The 26,093-nt window shown below is 36.4% G+C and overlaps 1 protein-coding gene across 2 annotated transcripts in view; it reads left to right on the plus strand.

Annotated features, from left to right (window-relative positions):
* Positions 1–26,093, plus strand: part of IRAK1 (interleukin 1 receptor associated kinase 1) — a 1,465,691-nt gene that overhangs the window by 1,149,157 nt on the left and 290,441 nt on the right. For both annotated transcript variants that reach the window (XM_044080171.1, XM_044080170.1), the window contains exon 6: positions 10,290–10,354. In XM_044080171.1, coding sequence (XP_043936106.1) covers positions 10,290–10,354 — 65 coding nt within the window. The remainder of the gene's footprint in view (positions 1–10,289; positions 10,355–26,093) is intronic.

A 26,093-nucleotide genomic window follows, 5' to 3' on the forward strand; every position in this document is an offset into this window, starting at 1 on the left:
CCAGGGGCATGGCCTTATAATATCTACTATCACCAAGTTGCCTCAAAGCTTCAGCCTTATAATCAACCCAATCCTGATCCACTATCACCCCACCCTTATCTGCTGGTATAATGACAATCTCCTTAATGTTCCTCAAACTCTCAATACATCGTTCTTCATCCTTAGAAAGGTTGTTATAGGAATACTGAAATTCCCTAAGGTTACAATGCAAAGCTTTAAGAACGTTAGCCTGGAACATGGATACTGTATGTGACATAGGTGGTTTAAAAGTTGATCTCTTAAATTTAAAGTCATGAACATCCTGATTAGTTTCATTTTCAAAAAAACAATTTGAGATTCAACAAATGACAAAATTTACCACATCCTATGCTAGGGTATATTCTGGAACAAAAAAGCCTGGGACAAAATTAAGACCTCTATTCAAAACTTTAATTTCCAATTCAGAGAGGTGTACAGATGAAATATTATGAACATTCATAAAATTAACTAATGTTCAGTCATTAGTTTCAACAGACCCTCCAAGCTGTCTACTGGTCTGGTACTTTTTGTGCTCCCCCCCCTCGTCGCCTAGGCCTGACCCCAAAGGGTGTGACAAACTCCGTCTCTTGGGATCAGGTGAGGCGTTTGTATGGTTTCCCTCCCCTTCAGTGTTAAAAGACGTCTCATCCCCTGATGTATAACTGAATTACTCAGAATGCCTTTTTAAAATAGATTTGGGTCTTTTTCTCTTAGGAACAGAAAATTTCCTGTCTGGAAACATAAAAGTAACATTTCTGGGTGTTTCAAAAGGTTTAGAACTCTCGTAATCTCCTACATCTCTTTGAAACTTCTTGAGTTTCTTTTCCTTTAGACTATGTTCAGGTTTGAGTAACTCAGCAGTTAGCTGATTAGCACAAGAGGTAAAAGACGCTGTTGATTCAAATTTGTTGGCCTCCAAACATAACGCTTCAACCTCATTGATCCCTTGTTTAACAGCCCGTTCATAAAAACTCGCTAGGGCATCCACAAACCCCATAGAGGCAGATTGTTGAATCTTGGTCCATTCATGATTCATTAATATTATGCACAAGGGGCTGTACCTTAACCCTAAGACCCCGTGGAGTAATCTTTTTGAGTTGGTAAGCCTTAAATAGGTGTAGATGCCAAACATTTGTTCGGAGTCCGTTCATACTTTTACCCAACTTGAGAAAAATGTTTTTACATTGTGTATCAGGGTCATGATCCAAACCCCTTGATTGATTATCATTATTGGATGGGCCTAGCCCAAAAACTGCCAGGTCATCCATGTCCGAAGCAAGACCTCGGATTAATGGAACCAAAGCCATATTGCACAACAATGACACAATGTAAAAGGAAAGAAAAGGGAACAGTTAAACCCACCAACAATAATAATGACACAAGAGCCCTTAAATTAGGGCGTTCAAAACAGACTGTTTAGAAAAAAAAGAAGAGGTTAGACACAAACCGGGTCCCAAATAAATGAAAAAGTAACTATAGTGTGTCAGTCATATGTACCATATAGATAAACAAATTGTGTTCATTGGTGTGAGTTATAAGTGATTAGAAGCCAACATTCATTGGCTCTGACTCAAAAGGAAACCTACCGATCAAAACACAATAGTGATACAATAGCTAGCCCTTGTGGTAATATTTTAGTATTCATTCACCATTGAACCAAAAAATCCACAATGCTGCGTATCACTGTCATCATAATCAAAAACTAAGACATAAACCATATATAAGCGAACCAGAATTAATTCAATAGCTTTAGATATGGAAACAGCCATTCATTAATTCCAAATCAGAGGAATGACTTCCCATCAGTTTGAAATAGCGATACTGTAGCTAGCCCTTGTGGTGATGCTAAAAGCATTTGTCTTCCCTTAAAACCAAATAACCACAATGCTGCATACCACTATAATCAAAAGCCACGAACTGGAAAAAAAAACAAGAAAAAAACACACACACACCAAAAACGCAGCCTGAAAAATATAAAAAAAGAATTTCTTGGCATTAATGGCCGACACAAAAATACAGAAACCATACATAAATATGGGACTGGAAGAATGTGTCTAAACCCTTAAACCAATAAATGGTATGTAAATGAATACTTGTGTCAGCTATTGTGAAATGGAATAACAGTCCCTAAATAACTAAATTAAAAAGATGTGCAGCATGGCCTGTTCAAGATAAAAATGAATAACCTGTCCCAAAAATGTGGTATATGTATATGTTGAACTGACCCCCCCAATTAACCTAGACCAATTGGTAAGCCCAAATGTATCCAAGGAAAACCGAGCTATTTGACTCAAACATGTACATGAAATAGTTAGCCTAATAAGCATAACATATACTCATGGGCATCATAAACAGCTCAACACATTTAAAACCACAATCCTCAAGTTAGAAAGCTTATTTGGAATGAAACTTGTCCATATAATAAACTGACATACAATGTGACACCCAAAAAAAATACATACATACTGACTTCATACAGGGCCTACAAACATATGTAATGAAAAAGCAGACGGATATACTTAATAATATCCAAATACATCCAAAAAAACTTCAAACCAATGTCCCTTGCTGTAAACGATACGACAAAGTCAGCTGTAGCAATCCTGTTAATAAAGGTTTTTTTATAAAAACACAAGATGGGAAAACTCAACCATCAATGTTTACATATTAGGCCATCCAACATCTTGCAACGATCCCAATGCAGGGTGTGATGAAAAAACATTCAATACAGAAAAAGTGAAGCATAAAATCCACTTAACGACCCAAAAATGTCCAAGCCAGCTAAGGAAAACCATCCAAGTGATGTTGAAAAAAACTCAAATGCCGGTCAGTAAGGGTAGTTCGGATATAATATAAACAAATGTTTATGTAGTTTCAAATCAGGGATGAACCAAAAAAATATAACAGTCTTGTTAACTGTCTAACAACCCTGGAACAATGTTGATTTCCACGGACCAGGTGAAGGAATCCACCAATATAAAAACCACCAATGAACAGATTATGATCCACAACCATGAAGGGAAACCACCAAACGCCAACAGCAACAGAGAGAAGAGACAACCAAATAACTGCGTGTTGCATGTACGGCTACTGCACGGCTCAGAAAGTCCCAAGTACAAATCACAAAAAGAGCCAGCAAAAAGGTGTAAATTCCCTATTTTAATCAGATAAAACCAAATGATATTGCATGACCAAGGTAGACGGAAATATAAACCCTACGACCTGCCCCAAACCAGTTTCAGCCGTAATAGCCTTCTTCAGTGGGAAAAAAACATGAACAACATAACATATATACATTTATATATACGCCATGTGACTTTTCATTGGTCCATCATAAATAATCATTAAGTCCAGGAGGAAACAATCAATAACAATAAAATGAAAAAATGCAGTATTGTGTTTACACACATGTTTATACAAAGCATTTGTAGAACGTTTGTTTTTAATATCACTAAGATGCTCCCCAATACTGCATTTTTTCATTTTATTGTTATTGATTGTATTGTTGAGAAATGCAGGGACAAATCAGGATGTCACAATATACTTGATTTTAAAGAACGTAAATGGATTATTAAGCTAGGAGCTTTGTTTCCACCTGGACTTAATGATCATTTATGATGGACCAATGAACAGTCACATGGTGTATATATAAATGTATGTATGTTATGTTGTTCATGTTTTTTTCTCACTGAAGAAGGCTATTATGGCAGAAACCGGTTTGGGGCAGGTAGTAGGGTTTATATTTCCCTCTACCTTGGTCATGCAACATCACTTGGTTTTATCTGATTAAAATAGGGAATTTACACCTTTTTGCTGGCTCTTTTTGTGATTTATATTTTTTTGACATCATTCACCCACCTCTCCATTGGGAAGTGCTACATTTAGAGGCCACTTCAGGAATGGAGTGGAGTGGCTGCCTTCAGCGCTTGTTTATCAAATGTCTTCATTGCTTCTGTTTGTCCTGCAGCCAGTTGTTCCTCGTTGTATACCTTCATCAAGCATTATTTACCTTCATCGGGACATGAAATGTCAGGATACCTTTGAGAGTTTGTTTTCCAGGATTCTGCCATCCTTTGGCTCCTTTCCTCCATTTTGGTACTATTGGGCATTATCTAACCTAGAATGCATCAAGTATAGTGCTTGTAGTTCATTATAACAGGTGTATTTGTATTGTATAAGTTGATCTACCAGAGGTAAAAAGCACACATGGTGTTGGTGAATTAAGCTCCTCTTAACACACAACGTGAAATGGAATTAAAATAAAAGAGGCAGCAAACCAGAGGTCCCTCCTTGATGGATTGAGAGCACTGTTCTTCCACACTTCTTTTATTTTTTTCAAACACATTTATTAAATTATCACTTAAGACACAAGCAAACATACATTAACAGAAAAGAAAACAAACCATTTTAACATTTTTCCATTTAAATACAATATACATCATATATACATATTTGCTTTGCTACTTTCATCAGTCTAACATTACAAAAAAATTAATTCCTGCTTCCCTTAAACGTCACTCCTCCTCCTCCTGAACATTATTTTATATGTATTCTTCCTATAATTTTAATTTACTTCTATATAATTTGCTTCTTCCCTTTTCTAAAAATCCCTATTTCAGTTCTTTTATCTCTCTTATAATATTCAGTACTTCAGATACAGCTGGTGTAGACTTTGATTTACATTTTCGAGTAGTTTTTTTTTCCCAGCCAACATAATTGAATTTAATAAGGCTTTACCTTGTCAAGGCAATTCAGATCATGTATCCCAGCTCAAAATAATTATTTCCATACTTACAGCCATTTGCTTCTCCAATATTTCTGAAAGAGAAGTCTGGAGGGAATTTTTAAAATCTGCCAACTAATTATACTCCCAAAACATATGTTCACAGTTACCTCTTTCTACTCCATCATACCTCCAACACTTGCTTTCTACTTGAGGAAAAATTCATTGAAGTCCGCTTGCTGTATAAAATACTGATGCAAACACTTCCAAGCAAAGATCCTAAAACTTCTGGACTTGATTGCATACTTGGGAGTCATACATATGCCTTTCCATTCTTTTCTTTTAAATTGATTTTCCATTCTCTCATCCCAATCTTTTCTAATCTCCTCTGATTGGTTCTTATAGCTGTCATGAAATATTTTATATGTACTACTAATGATCCCTTTTTAAACATCTACTTCTGTTCTATATTCAACTGAAAACTCTACCACAGCTGGTCTTTCCATTAAAATTCCAATATCCCATTCTCTTTGCCTGTATGCTGAAATCAAGCCTTGGTAGGGAAAGTAACAAGAATTGTTTAGAGGGACTGACAAATGTTAAAGCATTGCACAACAGGGGGAATCTCACAGAACAAGAAGAGGATCAACTGCAGCATGCTAAGCAGAAAATAAGGGATTACCTCGACAATAGGTGCAAGTTTAGAAAGATTGCTGTTAAGCAAGATTATGACTGATGTATAATGTTTGCAACTTGGAGTGTGTCAGTATGGTTTGTGATGTAAAATGCTTAGAAATAAGATTGTGTTGGTGTGATTTGTTTTCATTGATATAAATGTATGATTGCTTATGTCGCAAGTGACAGTGTAATAAAGATGTCTTTTGTTTATATAAGTTATTCAATTCCTGCTCCTTTTTTAATGTTGCTTAGGTTATGTGATATATATATATATATATATATATATATATATATATATATATATATATATATATATATATATATATATATATATATGTATAGCAATATATATGAAGTATAATGTTTAAGTTTAACTTGTTAATACAGTTTGATTAGTTTTATGTAAATGTAAATGTGCCTATGTCACACGTGATAATTCAATAAAGGTGTTTAAAAAAAAACGTGGTAGGGAAGGCAGTATCTAGCCTGCAATCCAGATGTCTTCTTGGCCTCATCCCACTTTATTTCCTTTCCTGCTTGAGTTATTTGCTTCAAATATCTTAGTTCCTTTGTCAAGTTTCTCCAGTAAATTCCAACCCCCTCTTGCCTATTTTCTTCACCCCTACTTGCAGTCATCCCTGTTGACATCCAAAATCCCACTCTTTCTCACTCTCTCTTTCTTGAACTTCCCCCTTGCTTGATCATCACTGCTTTCTACTTTGAATTATAATCTTCTTCTTGTGTTAAGTATATGAGCCTTAACTGTGTCACTTTGAATTATCCATTCAAATCAGGTAAACCTAAACCACCTTCTTCTATAAGAAGGATCACCTTATCTCACTTACATTTTGCCCTGTTTCCCTTCCAGATAAATTCCTTCAATTCTGTATTAATTGTTGTCCACAACTTCTCCTCTGATTGGTAAAAGTGTGCTGCCTGACCTTTATACAAGACTAAAGGGAATAAAAACATTTTCACTGCATGTATCTTACTATCCATATGCATAAAGATATGGATATGGTGGCTGCCAAAAAAAGCAATTACTAGAAAATGGAAATCAAAGTCTAAACCAACTGTACTAGAAGTAGTAAATATAGTAACAGAGATAAAACAACTGGGATTGGGATATTTAGAAAAGGGTGGGAGAAAATTACATAGGAAAAAATGGGAATTGTTGGAACAATACATATGGGGAGGAATGGGGGTTAAAAGAAGGCAGGATTGGAATGAGCTATGTAATGTCTGACTGACAATGATTGGGTAAATTATAAGTGATGCATAATGTTTGCAATTAAAATTATGTCAGGATGGTTTTTGATGTATAATGCATGCAACTAAGATTATGTCAATATGGATTGTTAACTTTTTCAAAAATGTATGATTAACTATGTCATAAGTGATAATTTTGCCTATACTCTGATATCAGTCCTTGATAGGGAAAGGCAATCTCTAACCTGCAGTCCAAATAAATTCTTGGTCTCCTCCCATTCTATTACCTTTCCCTTTCTAGTTATTTACTCCCAATACCTTGATTCCTTTGCCAGTTTCTCCAATAAATTCCAGCCCCCCTCTTGTCTATTGTCTGTATCCCTAACCATAGTCATCCATATCGGCAGCATCTTTTTTCTCCAGTCTCATCCTGGTTTAGTTCTTGGAATACACCCTGCTATTTTATGAGTATAGTACTCTGTATTATTTTGTTGTTCTCCTTAAGAGTCTGCCTCCAAAATCCCAGTCTCTCCTTGTTTCTTGAGCTTCTCCCCTGTATCGTATGTTAATTCTGTCTGAATTCCTACTACTGAATTTACATCTTCCAGAGGTGGCTCACAGATAGGACAAAAGAATTCAGAACCTGTGAGACCACCTCCTGCAAGAGTCCTCTCACCAGCAGAGTACACCTGGGCTCTGTGTTGGGTCCGCTCCTGTTTGACATCTACCTCTCAGAAGTCAAGGCTAATGTCAAAGGTCTCTGGCTCACCAAGTTCACAGATGAGTGTAAATTGGGCACGGGCACAGATGCCCCCTAATGATACCAACATCCTACAAGAACGTCTAACAGAAACAAATGACTGGTGTGAAAGCCACAGGTTAAACTCCTGTACAAAGAAATACATTTTATTTCCCTTTGGGAAGTCATCCACTCAAGCTAATGACTTCATCGATAAAACACCCCTAAGAGTTGACCTGATAGGGATCTGGGAACATGTGTAGACAGTAATCTGGCATTTGACTAACTCATATCCATGATAGTAAGAAAATCATTCTATGTCGTCTAACTAATAAGCAAAGTTATGACATCCTGGTCCAAGGAAATTATAGTACTGCTCTACACAGCACTTATCAGACCCATCATTGAGTACAGTGCCTGCTTTGGCATGTAACTAACCAGGCACTTGCAACAGTTGCAACTCCCTCAGAGGCTCCTCACCAGGTGAATCCAGGATGTACATACCCTGCCCTGCATAGATTGCCTTAAGGTCCTGTCTCTGTACTTAGGTTATTGAGAGGCAGTCTGTGCCTAGCATTTAAGGCATCCTCAGATCCAACTTTGATGGACCTGTTGCACATCCACATAATAAACAACACCAGAAACACTAGAGCCAAGGGCCTGAACTTTGTCTAAAACATAAGTAAAACATGTAGGAGGGACCGATACATGTCTCAAAGGATCCCCGCACTATGGAATAAGTTCCCTGTTTACGTGAAAAAGAGTTCATCCATGACCCTATTCAAAAGAAACTTTGATCATTGGATGGGAAATTGCAAATTCATCCCCCTGTCTGGACCCCCTGTGTCTCTGATGGACAGAGGTTGACAGTAAGTAAATTAATCCCCAACTGACATAACCCCCCCCATATAACCCTTAGTTGCCTCTTTACTAACAAACCCCACCATATAAGCTGAATGCTGATAAACCACCAGTGATCAACAAAACTGTCTCATTAAAACCCTTCCTCAAAGCAAGGGCACGTAGACATTAAATGTAATAGGAGAAAGCATCATATTCTTTTTTGTATTTTTAAACAAAATATTTATGTTATTTTAGATTTTTATGTAATAAGGTTTCTGCCACATGGAGTGTGAATATTCTGAAGGTTTTAAAAGAAGTTAGTAATGTTGTTAATTGGTTAATTGCATTTTAATTAAGTTGAGCTGCTTATTGGATGAGTTTGTGTTTAAATAAGATGAAGAAGTTTGTAAAAGTAGTCTGATGAAGCGGTCAGTGTGATCGTGAAAACGCTTAATTATTTCCAGTACTTTTTGTAATAAAGTTGTGTTTACTACAGCCGTGGTGGTTTGGCTCAGCTTTTCTACTTGGATATTTTGTTCTATAACTGTGAGCCATATCCTTTGGGGCTTCGGTTTTGTTTTTATCTGCATAATGGCCCTAGGGCCCTTAGAAGCCTAGCCAAGTTAACCCTTGTCCCAAGGAGTGTCGTTTACAAGTATGCCCTGAATCAGCACCTATTACCCTTATCATTGATTTATTATACTTTTATTTGAGTTGAAGATATACTGTAATATAAGTGTTATGGTCTTTGTTGTACACAAGCTTCGTACATTCAATTATTCAACCTCTAAGTTCCACTGGACCCTTTACAAAGTTTTTGCAATAAACAATTCAATCCGTAAGTGCCTTTGAATCTTGTTTAGTAACCTGAGCAACCATTGACGCAGGCAGATTTGGGGGCTCAATTTAAATTCACATCTAAAGGACAGAATACCCAAGAGTATAGTACACCCTTCCCTTATGTTGCACTGCAATCACAGCACTGGAAAAAAAATTTATCTAAGCACCTAGAGTGGGAACACGATCCAGAGTCTTCTGAAGTTCTAACATCAAAGCCAAGGGTACCACCTACTGAGCCATGCTTGGATCATGACTGAAAAGAGTCTTCAGACCAGATTACTTATACAGTTAACAAATTACAAATAAACACAGTGCTAATATATAAATAAAAATAATCAGTAATAATGATGGTACTCCTGAACCAAAGTAAAGCACTGCACACTTTTTAAGCCTAGCAAAGCTTCCAAAATGTAGCTGACAGGTGCTGATTTGCCTATACATGGGCTAAACTCTTGGCTAGGCTTATAAGGGGCTCAGGGCCAATAACCTAGTAACATCCTGTGATCCTATGAGAAGCTTTGATACCCTAGTGTTATTTTAAGGAGTGCATTTATAGAGCGTCTTCTGCGTGGAGAGATGCGTGAATGGGCGTACCTTCATTGAAGATTGTGCGTCAGGGCTGGTAACTCGGCACGTAAAAATCAACTACCAATCATTAGCAGACCGGAGTTCCGCTGTGGCGACCCCTAACTGGGAAAAGCCGAAAGACACAACACAACATTTAGGTTTGGATGTTATCATATTATTGCAGTTGTCTCTGACGATGTCCGCACTACTGCTAAAAAGTAAATGGAATCACTACTCCTTCTATTTATGACCCTACAGGTACATTAATTCCTTACTCAAAAGAGCATAAATACACAACCTCTGAATGGCTTCTTGAAGCATATCTGATAATATTTTGTGAACTGATTCTAGTTCTGTAGAATATGGCATCTCTTAAATTAGTTTCATTAACTTTTTATTACTGCTAATAAAAGTAGTAGTATTCTTTCATGTGACATCCATGTAATTCATTCTGTTTCCCTTGTTAAGGGATTTTTCTTTGGTTTGTCTTCCCTTTATGCAGATTTAGATGAGTAGCTTGTAAGTTAGATGCTAAACATTTACGTTGTTCTATTAAGCATGTTTATCTCAGACTGCAGTACATTTTGGAGTTGAGTGGCTTAGGCAACTAGAGAATAAATGCAGGTGCATGCACATAGCCTTTATATACAGTCTTTGTTTTTCTTCTGACAGGATTCAGAGCTGGAGTGGAACACTGTAAAGCAAAGCTTTGTCACAGAGGTGGAAAATCTTTTTCGGTAAGCGCAACTGTTAAGCCTACACACACTGAGCATGTATATTTTAGTAAGACTGTTGCTTTTATCTATTATTTGTGCATTCATTTGTTTTGGTTACTACTTCAACTGAGTTTTGATCCACATTTCAGAACTGACCTGGAAGACTTTGTCTTAGGTTAGTAAAGAATAATTAATTGTACAAAAAAATGGCAGCAAAGATGCACTGTATAGTTTGCTTAACATACAAGTACATACAGTCAGGTGCATTTTTAAAAGGTAAATATGGTCAGGAACCATGTTTGGATAGAGGGATTCAGGCACTTAGTCCTCTTAATCATTTTGATTTATTGTCTACGTGTAATTAGTTAAAAGCCTCACATCAGGAGGTTCTCCAGTTCGATTCTTGGCTGGGGTGCCTTCTGTGTGGAGTCTGTATGTCCTCCCTGTTTTTATGTGGGTTTCCTCCGGGTGCTCCGGTTTCCTCCCATATTACCAAGACATGCTGCAGGTGTATTGGACAGTTGAAAGGAGAAGAAGAAGATAGGTAATTAAAAGGTAGCACCAGTCTTTTTTAACACCTTTATTAAGTCTTTTTTTAACACCTTTACTGAATTATCACTTGTGACACAGGCACATTTACATTTATATAAAAATAATCAAACTATATTAACAAGTTAAAATTAACAAACATTATGCTTCATGTATATTGCTATATATCATAAAACCTAAGCAACATTACATAAATTATTCAATTCCTGCCCCCTTTTTTTAAACAAGAAACATCTTTATTAAACCATCACTTACTACATAAGCAGTCATCCGTTGATATAAATGAAAGCAAACCACACTGACACAATCCTAGTTTCAAGCATTTTACATCACGAACTATACTGACACACTGTCAGATGCAAACATTATATATCACTTATAATCTGCCCAATCATTTTCAGTCAAACAGTACATAGCTCATTTAAGTCCTGCCTTCTTTTAAACCTCATTCCTCATCTGTATGTATTGTTCCCACAGTTCCCATTTTTTCCTATGTAATTTGCTCTTAACTTTTCCTAAAGATCTCAATTCTAGTTTTACCTCTATTACTATACTCACTACTTCTAATATAGTTGGTTTAGATTTTGATTTCCATTTTCTAGTAATTGCTTTTTTGGCAGCCACCATAATTAGAGACAGCAAGGCCTTACTATGTCTAGGCAATTTCGATTCTGTATCATAGCTCAGAAAAATCATCTCCCTCATCACACCAATTAATTCATCTAGCATCTCTGACACTGCATCCCACAGGAATCCTTAAAGTCCGGCAACTCACCACACTACCAGAAAGTATGTTCCCAATTACCTCTTTCTTACCCGTCACACATCCAACATTTGCTATCTAGCCCAGGAAATTTTTTTCTGGAGTCTACTTGGGCTATAAAATATCTGTGTAAATATTTCCAAGCAAAAATTCTAAATCTTCTAGATTTTGTTGCATATTTGGGAGATATGCATATATCCTCCCATTGTTGCTTTGTGAATTGCTTATCCAATCTCTCTTCCCAATCCTTTCTAACCTCCTCTAATTGATTCTTACAGTTATCATGCAATATTTTATATGCTGTACTAATTATTCCTTTTTTAATGGCAGCTTCTGTTCTAGATTCTACAAAAACTCTACCAGTGCTGGTCTTTCATTTAGGACCCCTCCCCCCATTTCTTTCTCTTTGCCTATACCAGGGGTCTGCAACCTGTGGCTCTGAAGCCACATGTGGTTCTTCCACCCCTCGGCAGTGGCTCCCTGTATACAGACACACACACACACTGAGAGCGATCGAGAGATGGACTTTAAATATTGCTCTTATAAACTTAGAAACTTGCTAGAATAACATGGTTTCTGTTAACATGCATTTTCCACACACACAGACACTTACACACCCATGCAGTTACCTCTCAACTGCACAGATTTTTGCAGAATGTTCTGACTTTTGCCTCATATTTTTGGTCTGTTTCTCATAAAATTGTGGTTTTCTGGCAAATCATTGAGGGCTGAAGTCAGAAAAAATAGACAGACATTTGAGTTTCAAACTTCATACCTTTCAGAAAGTTCATGGTAATGCAAAATATGTTAATCTATCAATTTTCTAAGTTTGAAAAAGCAATATTCAAAAAGTGTCTCTATTTTTTGGGCCTTTGTTTCCCACTATTTATGGCTTTGTCCAGATTTCTTGTTCTAAAAGGTTGAGAGAGATCACACACACACACACACACACACACACACACACATACTAAGAGTGATCGAGCAATCCCAACAAAGGAACAAAAATAGGGATGGATTTTAAATATTGCTCTTATAAACTTAGTTCTTTTATATTTAGGATAATAACTATATATAAAACTTTATACGCTGCGTTATCTTCATTTTAGGGGTCAAATAGATTTTGTGGCTCCATAAATTTTATTTGGTGGGAGAGGGGCCAAAATGGCTCTTTTGATAGTGAAGTTTGCAGACCCCTGGCCTATACTTTGATGTCAATCCTTGTTAGGGAAGGCAATCTCTAACCTGCAGTGAGGCAGCACCAGTCGTCAGTGTAGTTACCCTTATCCCAGAGTTGCCTTTTTCCCCATATAAAATTAGCTATGTGTAGTTTAGTACATATAAACATTTCAGTGTGTTTTAATTTCTTTATTTTCATTTTTTTCAGCTGTAGATTGTAAAAATCAAATTATCTTTTTTTTCTATGAAAGGAAACTCTCTCAGTGCATAAAACACCTTTTGTAATTTTTGCTGCTAGTCACTACCTACATTTTTATGTTGAGTGTGTCTTGCTGAGGTTAGTAAAATATTTTAAAGCATGTGTGTAGCTGTAGTGGAACTGTTATTCTCCACTTAGTCTGCTGTTGGGGGGGGTTTTGCAGGAACAACATGTCAGTTAGTAGTTTGTTTATATAGTACAGAAATATAAGTACCATCTCATGTTTGATGAGTGAAGCATTTCTGTCATGAATGTATGTAATTAAAGAAAAAAGAAAGTTGTCTAAAGATCAGACAGTATGACATCCAAGAAGTTGCTTGAAACTGCCCTACCACATCTAAAACTGCCCTAGCACATCTTTAAAGTGTTAGCTATGAGCCTCAGATGACTTAACAGAACTACCAGAATTCCCAAGCAACTTTAAAACCTTTTTTTCCTTTATACATTTTGGTCTGGTGCCTGCCAACCGCAGGCTTTCCTAAGTTGACCTTAACCCCATTCTTTCCTCCATACTATGTATTGCCAGAACAGGGAGATATCTATCCAGAGTTATCATCATCCAGGTAGCCATGAGGGTGCTTTGTGTCCCCTCCCCCACCTTCCTCTCATCAACTGCTGGAGATAGATTCCCTCATCTCCTAGCCTAGGTTTGTCTGGCATAGCCCCACCCCCACCCCAGACTTGGGCCTATAGCAATTGTACTGGTCTGTCCCAAGGCTGGGAGCAACACAACACCAGCCCCCCCCAGCAGTTTGCATCATGTCAGGTGCAAGTGTCAAGGCATTTCTAGTAAGCCCTAGCCCCATCCTGGTGACTAATGTCAACACTTATGCAACAACAAGGGCATCCTGTTGCCTCCTCCAACATGTGCCTCTGCCCACATACCTGCTTATAAGGGCTGTCATCACTTGCTTGAGAGCAGCAACCATGCTGCTTACTGTTGATTTGCATCAGAATAAGTTAGCAAAAATGAAACATTGACACTAGTCTATGAAGCCAACAAGTTGACAGTACTACAATTTTAAGTACTTAGTACTTGCAGAAACAACTTGATTTATCGGAGTACATTAAAGAAACAAGAAAGGTAAACAGAAAAAATAAAATTACAGTAGTGTGACAGTCCCCTTTAACCCATTGCGTAGTGTAACACTTAACAAAATTACACAAAAGACATAGAGTGATACAGAAGCATGACTACTACACATCCGTTCAACATATGTTTTTTGTGGAATGTTTTCCTGTAAGTTTTAGAAAAAAAATCAACCAATTTGTTTTAAATGCTGTAGAAAATGCTATAGAGCCAGGTACTCTACAGTTAATGACAGTAATACTTTACATGTAAAAACTGGTAATCCTAGTCAACAGTCTTAAACAAAGTGTGCCTGAAAGTATATAGTAAACTGTTACTGTTACAAGTGTAGAATTTGCCTTCTATTGTTCTGTAAGCACCAAGCTTATGATATGTGCTTGTAATAAAAAAGAAAGAATTATTAGGATTTTTGGACTCAGGAAGCATAACTACATTAGTGAAATCACAGTATATTTGCAAGCATAAACCAACTAGTAAACAAAAAACTGAAGTACGTATGTACGTGGAGACAAGAGGGAATACCCTGACTCTTTGTAGCCATGGTGTCCAGTTTGTCTCATGATGTCACATTTGACCAGGAGAAAAGGATCAGCCACATACACTGCCAGAAGTCCACAGCCCCAGCAAAGAAAAAGTAAGGGATTAGAAGACACAAAGGAAGTCAAAATATTGTTCAGGTTAGAAATGTTAGATTAATCCACTGCTGATCTGGACAAAAGACTCCTATCAAAATATTGAAGGAGGTTAGTATTGTTAACAAGCAGTGCTGGTATTACCAAAATGCTCTTATCAGTTAAAGGTGTTAAATCAACATAGAGACTGGCAGAAAGAACCCCCTTCATAAGACTATATTAAGGGATACTGGAAAACGTGATAGACAGAGGTCTCATACCGAACAAAGTTAAAAGGGAACCTGAATAGAGACTACAATCCACTAAAGCAGAGAGCCAACCAGAAAGAGAAGGAAAACTGTAAGGTGCAAGTTGATGAAACTATCTCTGAGGAAGAAATACAAAAGGCTTGTACCTCTATAGGAAGAAAATTATTTCCAGGAGTTGCCACTTATAATGTGGGGACCAGATGAAGGGGAAATTCCAGCATTTATAGCTCTAGGACAAGAAGCCACAGTCTGCACTTCAACTCATGATACTGAGGGAAATATTGATTTGGCTGACCTTCAGGTAAGTCATGTCAGTTTCAAGAAGGTTCATTTGGATGACACTGTCCTAAGTAACACTAGAGAGAACATGGAGAGAAAGTAGATGGGGAACCAAAAACAGGCCTACTACATACACTTCTTTCTAGTTAAGAATAGACCTACCATGTGGAATTGACAAAGAGAGGAGAAACAGACATTGAGACAGTTATTTATTCCAGAAATCTGTTGCAACACTTGTAATGACACACAGACACATTTTGGGTGATCATTTGGGAATGGACAAAACAAAGGCTAGAGTTCTGATAAGTTTTTATTGGCATAGTATTATGAAAGATGTAGATAATTTTGTGCTGTCTGCACAGAGTGGCAAAGGCCACAATCACAATTTAGGATTTAAGAGTCCATCTGCAAATCTGTTTCATTAAAGAACAACTCCAGTGCACATACTAGCTACATTTATATTATTTTCTTATTTGTTAACCAAATGAAACCTACTACGTACAGCTGTACAACACTGGTCTAACTAACTAGCTCAGAACTGTGTTGTGTACAACTTCCAAGATGACTGCAGATGGATCAACAGTTTAATTTCACCTATTACTGTGTGAAAAAAAAAAAGAAACTGAGAAATAAGAGCCAGTGATATTGTCAACTTGAGTAAAATTCACTTACTGGTTATTAAGTAAACAGCCTGCATGCCAGCAAAGAAGACGTTTAGAGAACCTGAAAGAAAATCATCCAGAAAAGGTGAAGAGAAAACACTGGCTGGAAAGAATCTGCAGCTGTTCAGTAAAAAGCAATTGAACCTTCCATTTTGCTACAAGAGATGACTTGCTGTAATTTAGAGGAAAAAATAAATCAAATGTACTCGGAGGTGATTCAAATAAATGAAACGTTGAAGGAATATGTCAACTCAAATAGCAAAAGGCTGAAAAAATAGAATAAGCTTTAACTAGCTGTTCAGATTATTGATTTGTGTCTTTCGGCTTTTCCCGGTTAGGGGTCGCCACAACGGAACTCCGGTCCGCTAATGATTGGCAGTAGAGTTTTTACGTGCTGGCTTTCCAGGCCTAACGCACAACCTTCAACGAAGGAACGCCCGTTCACGTATGTCGCCACACAGAAGACGCTCTAACTGAGAATCAAACGGGCACGTCTAACTGTGAGGCGACAGCGCTACCGCAGCACCACCACAGCTGTTCAGATTATTGATAAAGCTGCAAAAATCGGAGGCTGAAATGTAGAAAAGGCTAGCTGAGCATGAGACTCTCAAGAAGAGCCAAAAATGGTGTAGTTAGACAGAGTGCAGAGAAAACCTGAGATCTTCTACTGTACCAGAGAAACTGGAAAGAACAGACTCTATTAATTTTATGAAAGCACAAATAAGCAAATGGATTGGTATTCCACTGCAGGATTTATTAATTGAAAGGGCACATTGAGTTTATGCTCCAAACCTGGCCATGAGAAGGCAGCAACACTTGTATTACTGAATATGCAGTCATACCAGCAGAAAGAGTTGATCCTGAGAAACCTATGGTAGAATGGGGACATATTAAAAATTGGAGGTAGCAGAAATGTTGTGGAAAACTATTATTCACTGTATACAAGGTAGAAGAGAAGCAAATTTACCTAGACAATCAGGGAATGTAGAGAGACAGACGTAACATTGAAGCTGCTGTATCCAGCTGTCTTCAGAATATTTTTTCCTAGAGGATCAAAGACATTTTTGATGTAGAACAGGGTAAGGAAGAAATAAAAAAGCTTATCCAACAAAAAGTGAGCCAGGAAACAGAAGGGACTCTGCCTTCCATTCTTATGACAATAAAGCTCATAGACAGACTTTAACAGTAATGTTCAAAATGAAAATGATTGAGAGACCGAAAAAAACACAGGAAGTTGACTAGAAGAATCAGGAGTATCTTGGACATGAATCAGAGTTTGGTGTTGGGAGGTGGAGATGAACAGAAAGAAGACCAGTAACACTAAAATTAGTGAATAAATGGTAGACTGTAAAGCATCATTCACATTTGTGAAATATAGCTTTACAAGGAAATGTAGTTGAGAAAGAATGGACTGTTGACTTTGTTAAATTTATGGAGGGAATGTAAAGCATATATCCCGACTTTGTCATTAATGTTTAGAAGGACACTACAAGGAAAATGTAATTGTAAGTAAAACAATTGTTATTACTATTTGTATAAAGCATTTCATGATATAAGCTGCTTGTTATGTATAATAAAGCAGTTTTATATAGTGTGTAGTCAGGGGTATTTTAAATGTGTGGGGGGTCTCTTCAGTGATTGTCATATTTCTTAAAGATATTAAAGTAAACAAGTACTTTTTTGTTGTAATAAATATAGGCTTTACAGTATAACGAGAAAAAAGGCTGGAAAAAGCAAGTTTAATGTTAATATTTTGTGATCTTGGGCTGCTGCGGTGATGGATGAGTATAAAAGTGCACTGATTATATTATATGTAGGATGAGGATATTTTCTCTTATTTTTACCAGAATGAATGACTAGATTAACATCCTTGGCTTTTAAACTATAAACGTGTTTTGTGAGCAAGTAGGCTTGAAAAATAAGGTAAAATGATGAAGGCTATGAAAATTGTCAAGCTTCATACATCTGCAAATATATTAGCTTATTTTTTCCATTAGTAAATGTTACAGTGGGAGTCAAGAAGTCTGCTGCCAAGGCAGTTGCGCATTCTGTTATGAGTGATGTTTACAAAGCTTAATTGCTAACTACTTTTACATGGGGTGAGCTGTCTACAGGTGTAAGCAATTAATCTTGAGAGTTTTGAGCATTCTTTGCTATGAGAAATGAAAAGTTTTAAGTTATAATTGCAAGCAGTTCAGTGAAAAATAAAGTTTAAATTGTAGGAAGTGAATAAGAGACAGCAGCCTCTCTAGCAGCCTTAATACTTTAATGCATTTAATAGAACAGTGTTTCATTTAGTCTTATTTAAAGATAGCCAGTGCACCTTTATTAGGGCTAGAAGTTAATGTTTTCTGCAATCATACACGCAGTTTTTATATCTGGGTGGGGAATAAATATAAGAAAAGAACAGACAAGAATCAATGTAAGTGGGAACACAGGCTTTAGCATGCGCTTTAGTATATGTAACCTTAATTTTAAGTTTGGTAATACCATAGATGCAGCTGTCAATTTGAAGCAGTTACTCCTATCTGGAGATTAAACTTTATTTTTTGAAGATATAAATAGTTTTCTATGTTTATTCTAAGTTAATAGGAGATGGGGCATTTTGAAAATGTATTTAATTTTTTGTTGGAGGATTTTTCATTAAAACAAAGTCTTGAAAATTGTGACATAGGTTCAAATAAAGCTGAGAAGAAGTAAATGTAAATGGCCTTACAGGTATAGACAAAAAGGAAAGACTAATGAATTATATTAATAAATACAGGGTGCACATATCAATGCTGCAGGAGGCACATTTGGAAAGAACTGAATTGGTGAATTTGACAAAGATATGATTTCAGAATGGATATTCATCAGAATATCAGGAACAAAGGAAAGAGGAATAATTATACTAATCACTAGAGGGGCTCCAATAGTGATAGAAGAGGAAAAAAAGACAATAATAGTAGATTTGTGGTAGTAAGGGGCTATTGGCAAGGGACCAGGATTACACTGGCATGTATTTATATTGCACCAAAAACTGTTATTATGGACTTTAATAAGAAACAAGCAGTAGGACCAGCACAGCCATTAACCTTCACTGAAACAAGTAAAACCAAAATGCAGAAGAAAAATCACAGTAGAAGGAAATGCTTGGCTCAAAAGGATTGTAATAAAACAACATTTACTTCTTCACAAACCTTTCAGGCTAATGCCCTTTTTCATTGTGTAAGAAGGCCATTAGCCAGAAAGCTTTGCTTTTTCTTCTGCATTATAGAGGTTAATAAAATTTTGGAAGAAATAAGTCAGCTTTCAGAAGGGAATATTACTTATAGGTGGGACTGGAAGTTGATTTACAATACTGAGGATGTGTCAGGGGGACCTAGAAGGGAAATGCAAGACAAAAGGTAGATTTCAGAAGAACTCTATGAAGATATTTGGTATGGAAGATGTGAATTCAATAGTAGGAACAGAATTTACATATTATTCCTCAAGGTACAACAACTGGGCTAGACTAGACAGAAATTATGTATGACAGGAATATGTGCATTTCATTGAAAGTTTTGACACACATCCAATAACTATTTCAGATCATACACCAATAAAAAAAGATAAAAAGGCAGGGTAATGAAGTAAAAATTATACAGAGGTGCTTACCCACCTACCTGTTAAAAAGAGAGGGAATGTAAGGGATAAGTAGTGGAACCTATACAACGGTTATTAGAGAAGCCATAAAATATCTTCAGAACCTATAGCTAGTAAGTGGGATAAAATGGAATTGAGTTTAAAAATAGGGTAGAAATAAAAGAGAAAGAGGTATGGTTAAGAATAAATAAGAATAACTTAGAGGGGCTTACAAAGGTTTAAGTATTGCAGAATAAGGGGAGTCTTACGAATAAGAAGAGGCATAAATGCAGAGTGCTAAAGAGAAAATAAGGGCATATCAAGATAATATGTGATTAGAAAGATTGCTGTTAACCAGTTATTTTGATTATAACACCAGAGCACAGAAACTTTTACCACAGTGAGTTAGGACCAGAAAGTAGAAATGGCTTTTGTCAAATTTAGGAACCCTTTAACAAGAAAAATAATCAAAGATCCTGTAGAGGTATTAAAGATATTTCATCATTTTTATGAAAATGTGTATAAAGCAGAGAAATGTAATAGCAAAGAAGGAGCACAAATAGAAACATTTATGGAAACTTTAATTAAGCCAAGGTTAGAGGCAGATGAGGCTCAAAAACAGTTACAATAGGAGATGATGATGGAAAATGGTGATGTATAATCAATCTTCTGTAAAGTCTCCAAGAGCATATGATATTCCTGTAAAAGTATGGAAGTTAGAAAAGAAGAAAGTGATCAATATCTGGTAGATTTTATTTAACAGTATTTTAAAAGGAAGGGAAGCAGAAACATCTTAGAAGAAAACTATGGTGACTGTGTTACCTAAAGACAGTAAAGACCCATTTAAGCATTAAACCATAATTATAAAGTGTTTATATCTATAGTAGCTAAAAGAGTGGCAAAGGTGTTGCCAAAATGGATAGATAGGGATCAGTGTGATTTTGTAGAGGGGAGGCAGATATTTGACAACAGTAGTAGGAAAATGATGATCCAGAGGTAAGCAGAATGTAACAAAATACTGCAATTGTTAGTGGGTCTTCTTGATGCATACAAAGCTTTCAATACAGTAAAATGGGATTTTATGACTAGTACAGTGGAAGCATTTGCATTCCCTGACACAATAATAAGGTTAATTAGGAGGTTATAAGAAGGATCAGAGGGAAGAATTAAAGTGGTTGTTTTCTTGTCTGATAAGTTGTGTTTGGACAGAGAAGCTAGGCAGGGGTGTCCTCTTTCTCCTTTATTTGTGTCATATTTAGAGCCACTGGGAAAGAAAATAAGGGACTCAGAAAAGCAAGGATATAATTGATATGGTAATCAAGAAAAGCTGACTTTATTTGCAGATGATATTATTTTGTAACTGATAAATCCAAAAAGGACATCTCAGTGTTGTGGGACACTTTGAGACAATTTCAAGTCATTTTAGGGTATAAAATTAATGAAGATAATACAACGACTGTAACCATATATTGTATCACACATGCATTGGTTCAGTAATATCCATATTTTTGGAGACATGATAATGTAAAGCATTTAGGACTATGGATTAAAAAGGCTTCTGTTATGGCAGCTAAGGATATACGTGAAGAGACTAAACAAAAGATTATTCAAAATCTGAGAAACTAGAAGCACTTGTTAATGGATATTTATAGTACGGTACAAGCAGTGAAAATGTTTTTAGTCCCTTTAGTTTTATATACAGGTCAGACATATTTTTATTAACTAGAGGAGAAGTTGTGGACAATTATTAATAAAGAGTTAAAGGAATTTATTTGTAAGCAGAACCGGGCAAGGGGTAAGTGGAATAAGTTGACCCTTCCAATATAACAAGGTTTAGGATTACCCAATTTGAAAGAATATTTTAGAGGTACATATTTAAGGCTCATAAATGTAACATAAGCCAGAGGTTATAATTAAAAATGGAAATGGATGATGAAGCAGGGTAGAAGTTCAAGAAACAGAGAGAGTTGCATTTTGAATGCAGATCCTTAAGCAGAATAATAATAATAGAGCATATTATATTTATAAAGTAGCAAAAATTATTCTAAGAAGAAAGCTAATACAAGAATGGAGAAAGCAGTTTTTGCTAGTACACAGGGCTACAAGCAGGGGTATAGAAAGTAGGCAAGAGGGATCAGGAATTTACTGGAGAAAACTAGCAAAGGAACCAAGGTATTGGGATCAAATAACTAGAGAGGGGAAAGGTAACAGAGTGGGATGAGGCCAAGAAGATGTTTGAACTGCAGGCAAGAGATTGCTTTCCCTGTCTGGGATTACTGTCAAAGTAAAGGCAAAAAGAAAGGGATAGGGTGATCTTAAATGAAAGACATGCTCTGGAAGAGATTTTAGTTGAATCTAGATCAGATTATCCTGTTAAAACAGGATAATTTGTACGGTATATATAATATTACATGGTAACTATAAGAGTCAGTCAGAGGAAGTTAGAAATAATTGGGAAGAGAGACTGAAAAAGCAATTTACAACAAAGAAATGGGAGAACATATGTATGGCTCCCAAGTATGCAACAAAGTCCATAAGGTTTAGGATCTTTGCTTGAAAGTGTTTGAAGTCTGCTTGGGGTATAAAATACCTACTCAGAGAATTTTCCTCAGGCAAATGGCAAATGTTGGAGATGTGATGGGAAAGAAAGAGGTAATTGGGAACATATGTTTTAGGAGTGGAGTGAGTTAGCAACTTTTAACAATTCCCTACAGAATGCTCTGTCAGACATATTGGGTGAGCAAATGGCTGTAACTAAGGAAATTATTCTTTTGAGCTGGGATACAGGATCTGAATTGCCTAGACACAGTAAAGCTTTAAGTTTAATTCTGTTGGCCACCAAAAATGCAATTACTAGAAAATGGAAATAAAGTCTAAACCAACTGTATTTGAAGGATTGAATATTATACCATAGATAAAAACATTGGAAGAGAGTTTTCTATGAAAGGGAAGGAACAAATTGCATAGAAATAAATGGAAATTGTGGGAAGAATACACCCAGAATAATGTTCAGGAGGAGGAGGAGTGACATTTAAGGGATGACAGGAATTCAGCAATTTATGTAATGTTGGACTATGATGATAGTTACAAGGAAAGAAAAGATATGTGATGTATAATGTATGCAAATGGAAAAAATGTTGACATGTTTTATTTTATTTTCTGTTAATGTATGATGGCCTATGTTTTGTGATAATTTAAGAACGGTATTTAAAAATATTTATTAAAAACCTTGGGAAAGTATGGGAATGGAGAAGGAGATAAAAATGGGAGAGAAAAATATGAAAACCTAATGACGAATGGTAAGAGAAAAGTGGAAGCTCTGATCTCTCAGACTGTGGTTAGGAGAACAAGGAACCTGGAACACTAAAAGGTTTAAAGATGAGATTCATAAAGCTCATGGGATGCCATTAGGCAGTGGAGTTTGTAATGGACCAAGAGAAGAGCAGAACAGTTAAATTAGTACTGACTTTTTCATCCTTAGAGTTCTATTTTTTAAGAATTACCTGGGACAGGCCAATCTGGATGCCCTTTCCAGGGTGAAGTTCTTTTTTGCCATGTTTTTCAGTATTTTGTGGAAAAACCTGCAAAAGAGAAAACAGGCACTGACCATTCTGAAGGGGGTCTGTATGCTGTCCATCTAGGCTTCCTTTTGTTCACCTTTTTTTAGGCCTATTCATTTCCCCAAGAAGAAGCCTTTTCATAAAATGAGAAGAGCATGCCAAGTATGAGACAGTTTTTGCTCCAGTAAAATTTCCAAGGCTTTGCAAGTATTCCACAGCAATTCTAACTACTCATTAGTCAGCTTCAGTGGCATAGAGGGATAAATCCCCAACTACATCCTAAGTGACCCGAGTTCAATTAAGCATCCATTGGAGACTGGAGTGGGGAAGAAAAAATGAAACTCTGCATGCTTGTTTTCTGAGGGAATATTAGGGGCACATATCTTTGGAATGTCAGCAAGCGATATCAATCTCTTAGAAACTGGGACTTGACAGGGTGCCTTCATGAAGCAGGGTGGAACCTAAGAATACTTTTTTTTAACATATCTTGTCATAACATGTTTGATTGAATCACACTTGAGCAACCAAATTATGCCTTGAAAGGCGTCACTGCATTACAGATGTTTGGAAAAGAAATCTCTGCAAATCTACATGGCTTATCAAGTTAAGATACACAGCAAAAGTTGGAGATTCAGACTAATATGAAGAGGAGCTTTTATTTGTAATGCCAGTGACTCTGGCTCAACTATCATTCTAGGTGCTGGTGAATAAACCAAGAAGTCAGTGATTTTTCTGTGCTCAGTGGACAGTTGCCCTCTTTTAGTGGTGTAGATATCAGTTTCTACATTGTACTGCAGCACCTCCAGTGAAGGTTAAAATGCTTGTGGAAGGCAGGAAATCAATAAGAAGTGCAAACAGATATCCATAATAGGGCATGTACACAGATACAAATTTACATCAAGAACCAGAAGGTCAGGATGGGAGAATAGGTAGAGGCTTATACAAAAAGCCCAACCCCTCTCCTTGGTTTCTGAGCATAACATGTCAGTTACCCAGCCTTCAAAATTAGAGGAACAAATAAGACAGTGATCAACTAACAGATCCTTGGAGCATGGATTAGCAGGAAAGGATGAAAAAAAGCAATTTTAATAAAACTAAGCCCTGTGTCTGACTCTCCAGAGCATTTAGTATTTGATCTTTTAGCTAGGATTACTCTCAAAAGACCTGCACTTTGTGGGCTACAGTCCAGTGTTATACCAACCCAGTCCATCTATAGTAGGCCCCTGATTGCACATCAAGAACTGTTTTTGTATTTCTTTATAGGTAATCCTCTGACTGCATGGGAAATGCACCTTCTAGACTATGAACCCTGGAATCTGATCATCCCCTGACACCCTGTAACCTTCGTTTAGATATTGCAGTGACTCCGGTACTTCTAGAATTTGCTTCATGGCTCAACAGTCTGGAAGTTAATATCAAGACAAAAAAACATGACCTCTGTGCTGTACATAGACAAGCATGGCATGAAGTACAGTCTTTCCAAAAGGGGAGAGAAAAGCGATATGAATGAGTGAATAAGGGCATGATTTTGATGTTATTACATAGTTTTATAAAATAATAGACCCTCGAGTTGTGTTGGTTTGTACTGTTTGAGGAAGAGGAGGAGCAACAGTGAATACATTCACTGATAAGAAACAGGAAGATGATTGAAGTCATTAAGTATCTGAAAAGGAGTAAAGAAAGCAGTTTAAATGGACGCCCCATAGATTTCTATAAAAAAGTGGGCTTTAAGGTGAGCAGTACGACAGATCTGTTTTAATGACACTACAGAAAAGGGGGTTTAATCAAATCTGTGGAAGCAGCTATTACAATAATAATTGTATAAACAAAATAAAAGAGAAAGATGTAAAAAAATATCACCTTATATCTCTGTGCATTGTAGATGTCTAAGTGTTTGCTCATATCTTTTATAAAACAAGAAACATCTTTATTAAATTATCATGTGTGACATAGGTAATCATGCATTTATATAAATGAAAACAAACCATATTGACGTAAGTTTAGTTGCAAACATAATACATCACAAAACATATTGACATAATTATAGTTGCAAACATTATACATCACAAAACATATTGACATAATTATAGTTGCAAACATTATACATCACTTATACTCTGTCCAGTCATTGTCAGTCAAACATAACATAGCTCATTCAAGTCCTGCTTTCTTTTAATCCTCATTCCTCCTCGGCATGCATGTTCCCATAATTCCCATTTTTTCCTATGTAATTTGTTCCTACCCTTTTTTAAAGATTCCAGTTCCGGTTGTTTATTTCTGTTACTGTTTTCACTACTTCTAGTAAAGTTGGTTTAGACTTTGATTTCCATTTTATAGTAATTGCTTTTTTGGCAGCCACCATAATTAGTCTCAGCAAGGTCTTACTATGTCTAAGCAGTTCCGATTTTATATCATAGCTCAAAAAAAAATCCTTTTCTTAGCTACACCAATTTGCTCACTCAGTATCTGTGACAGAGCAGTCTGCAGGGCATCTTTAAACTCTGCCAACTTATTACACTCCAAGAAAATATGTTCTCAGTTATCTCTTTCTTCCACATTGCACTTCCAACATTTGCTATCTACTTGATGAAAAATTCTTTGGTGTATACTTGGGTATAAAAATACCAATGTAAACACTTCCAAGTAAAAATCCTAAATCTTCTAGACATTGTTACATATGTAGGAGACATACATATATCCTCCTGCAGTGTTTCTTTGTGAATTGCTTATCTAATCTCTCTTCCCAATCCTTTCTAACCTCCTCTGATTGGTTGTTATCGTTATCATGCAATATTATGTATGCTGTACTAATTATTCCTTTTTTAACAGCAGCTTGTGTTCTAAGCTCTACTAAAACCTCTACAAGTGCTGGCCATTTGCTAAGATCACCCTATTTTTTGTCTTTGCCTTTACTCTGATATCAATCCTTGATAGGGAAG

Source organism: Protopterus annectens, chromosome 8.part0 (genome assembly GCF_019279795.1).
Source record: "Protopterus annectens isolate FY-2018-M chromosome 8.part0, PAN1.0, whole genome shotgun sequence".
NCBI lineage: Eukaryota > Metazoa > Chordata > Ceratodontiformes > Protopteridae > Protopterus > Protopterus annectens.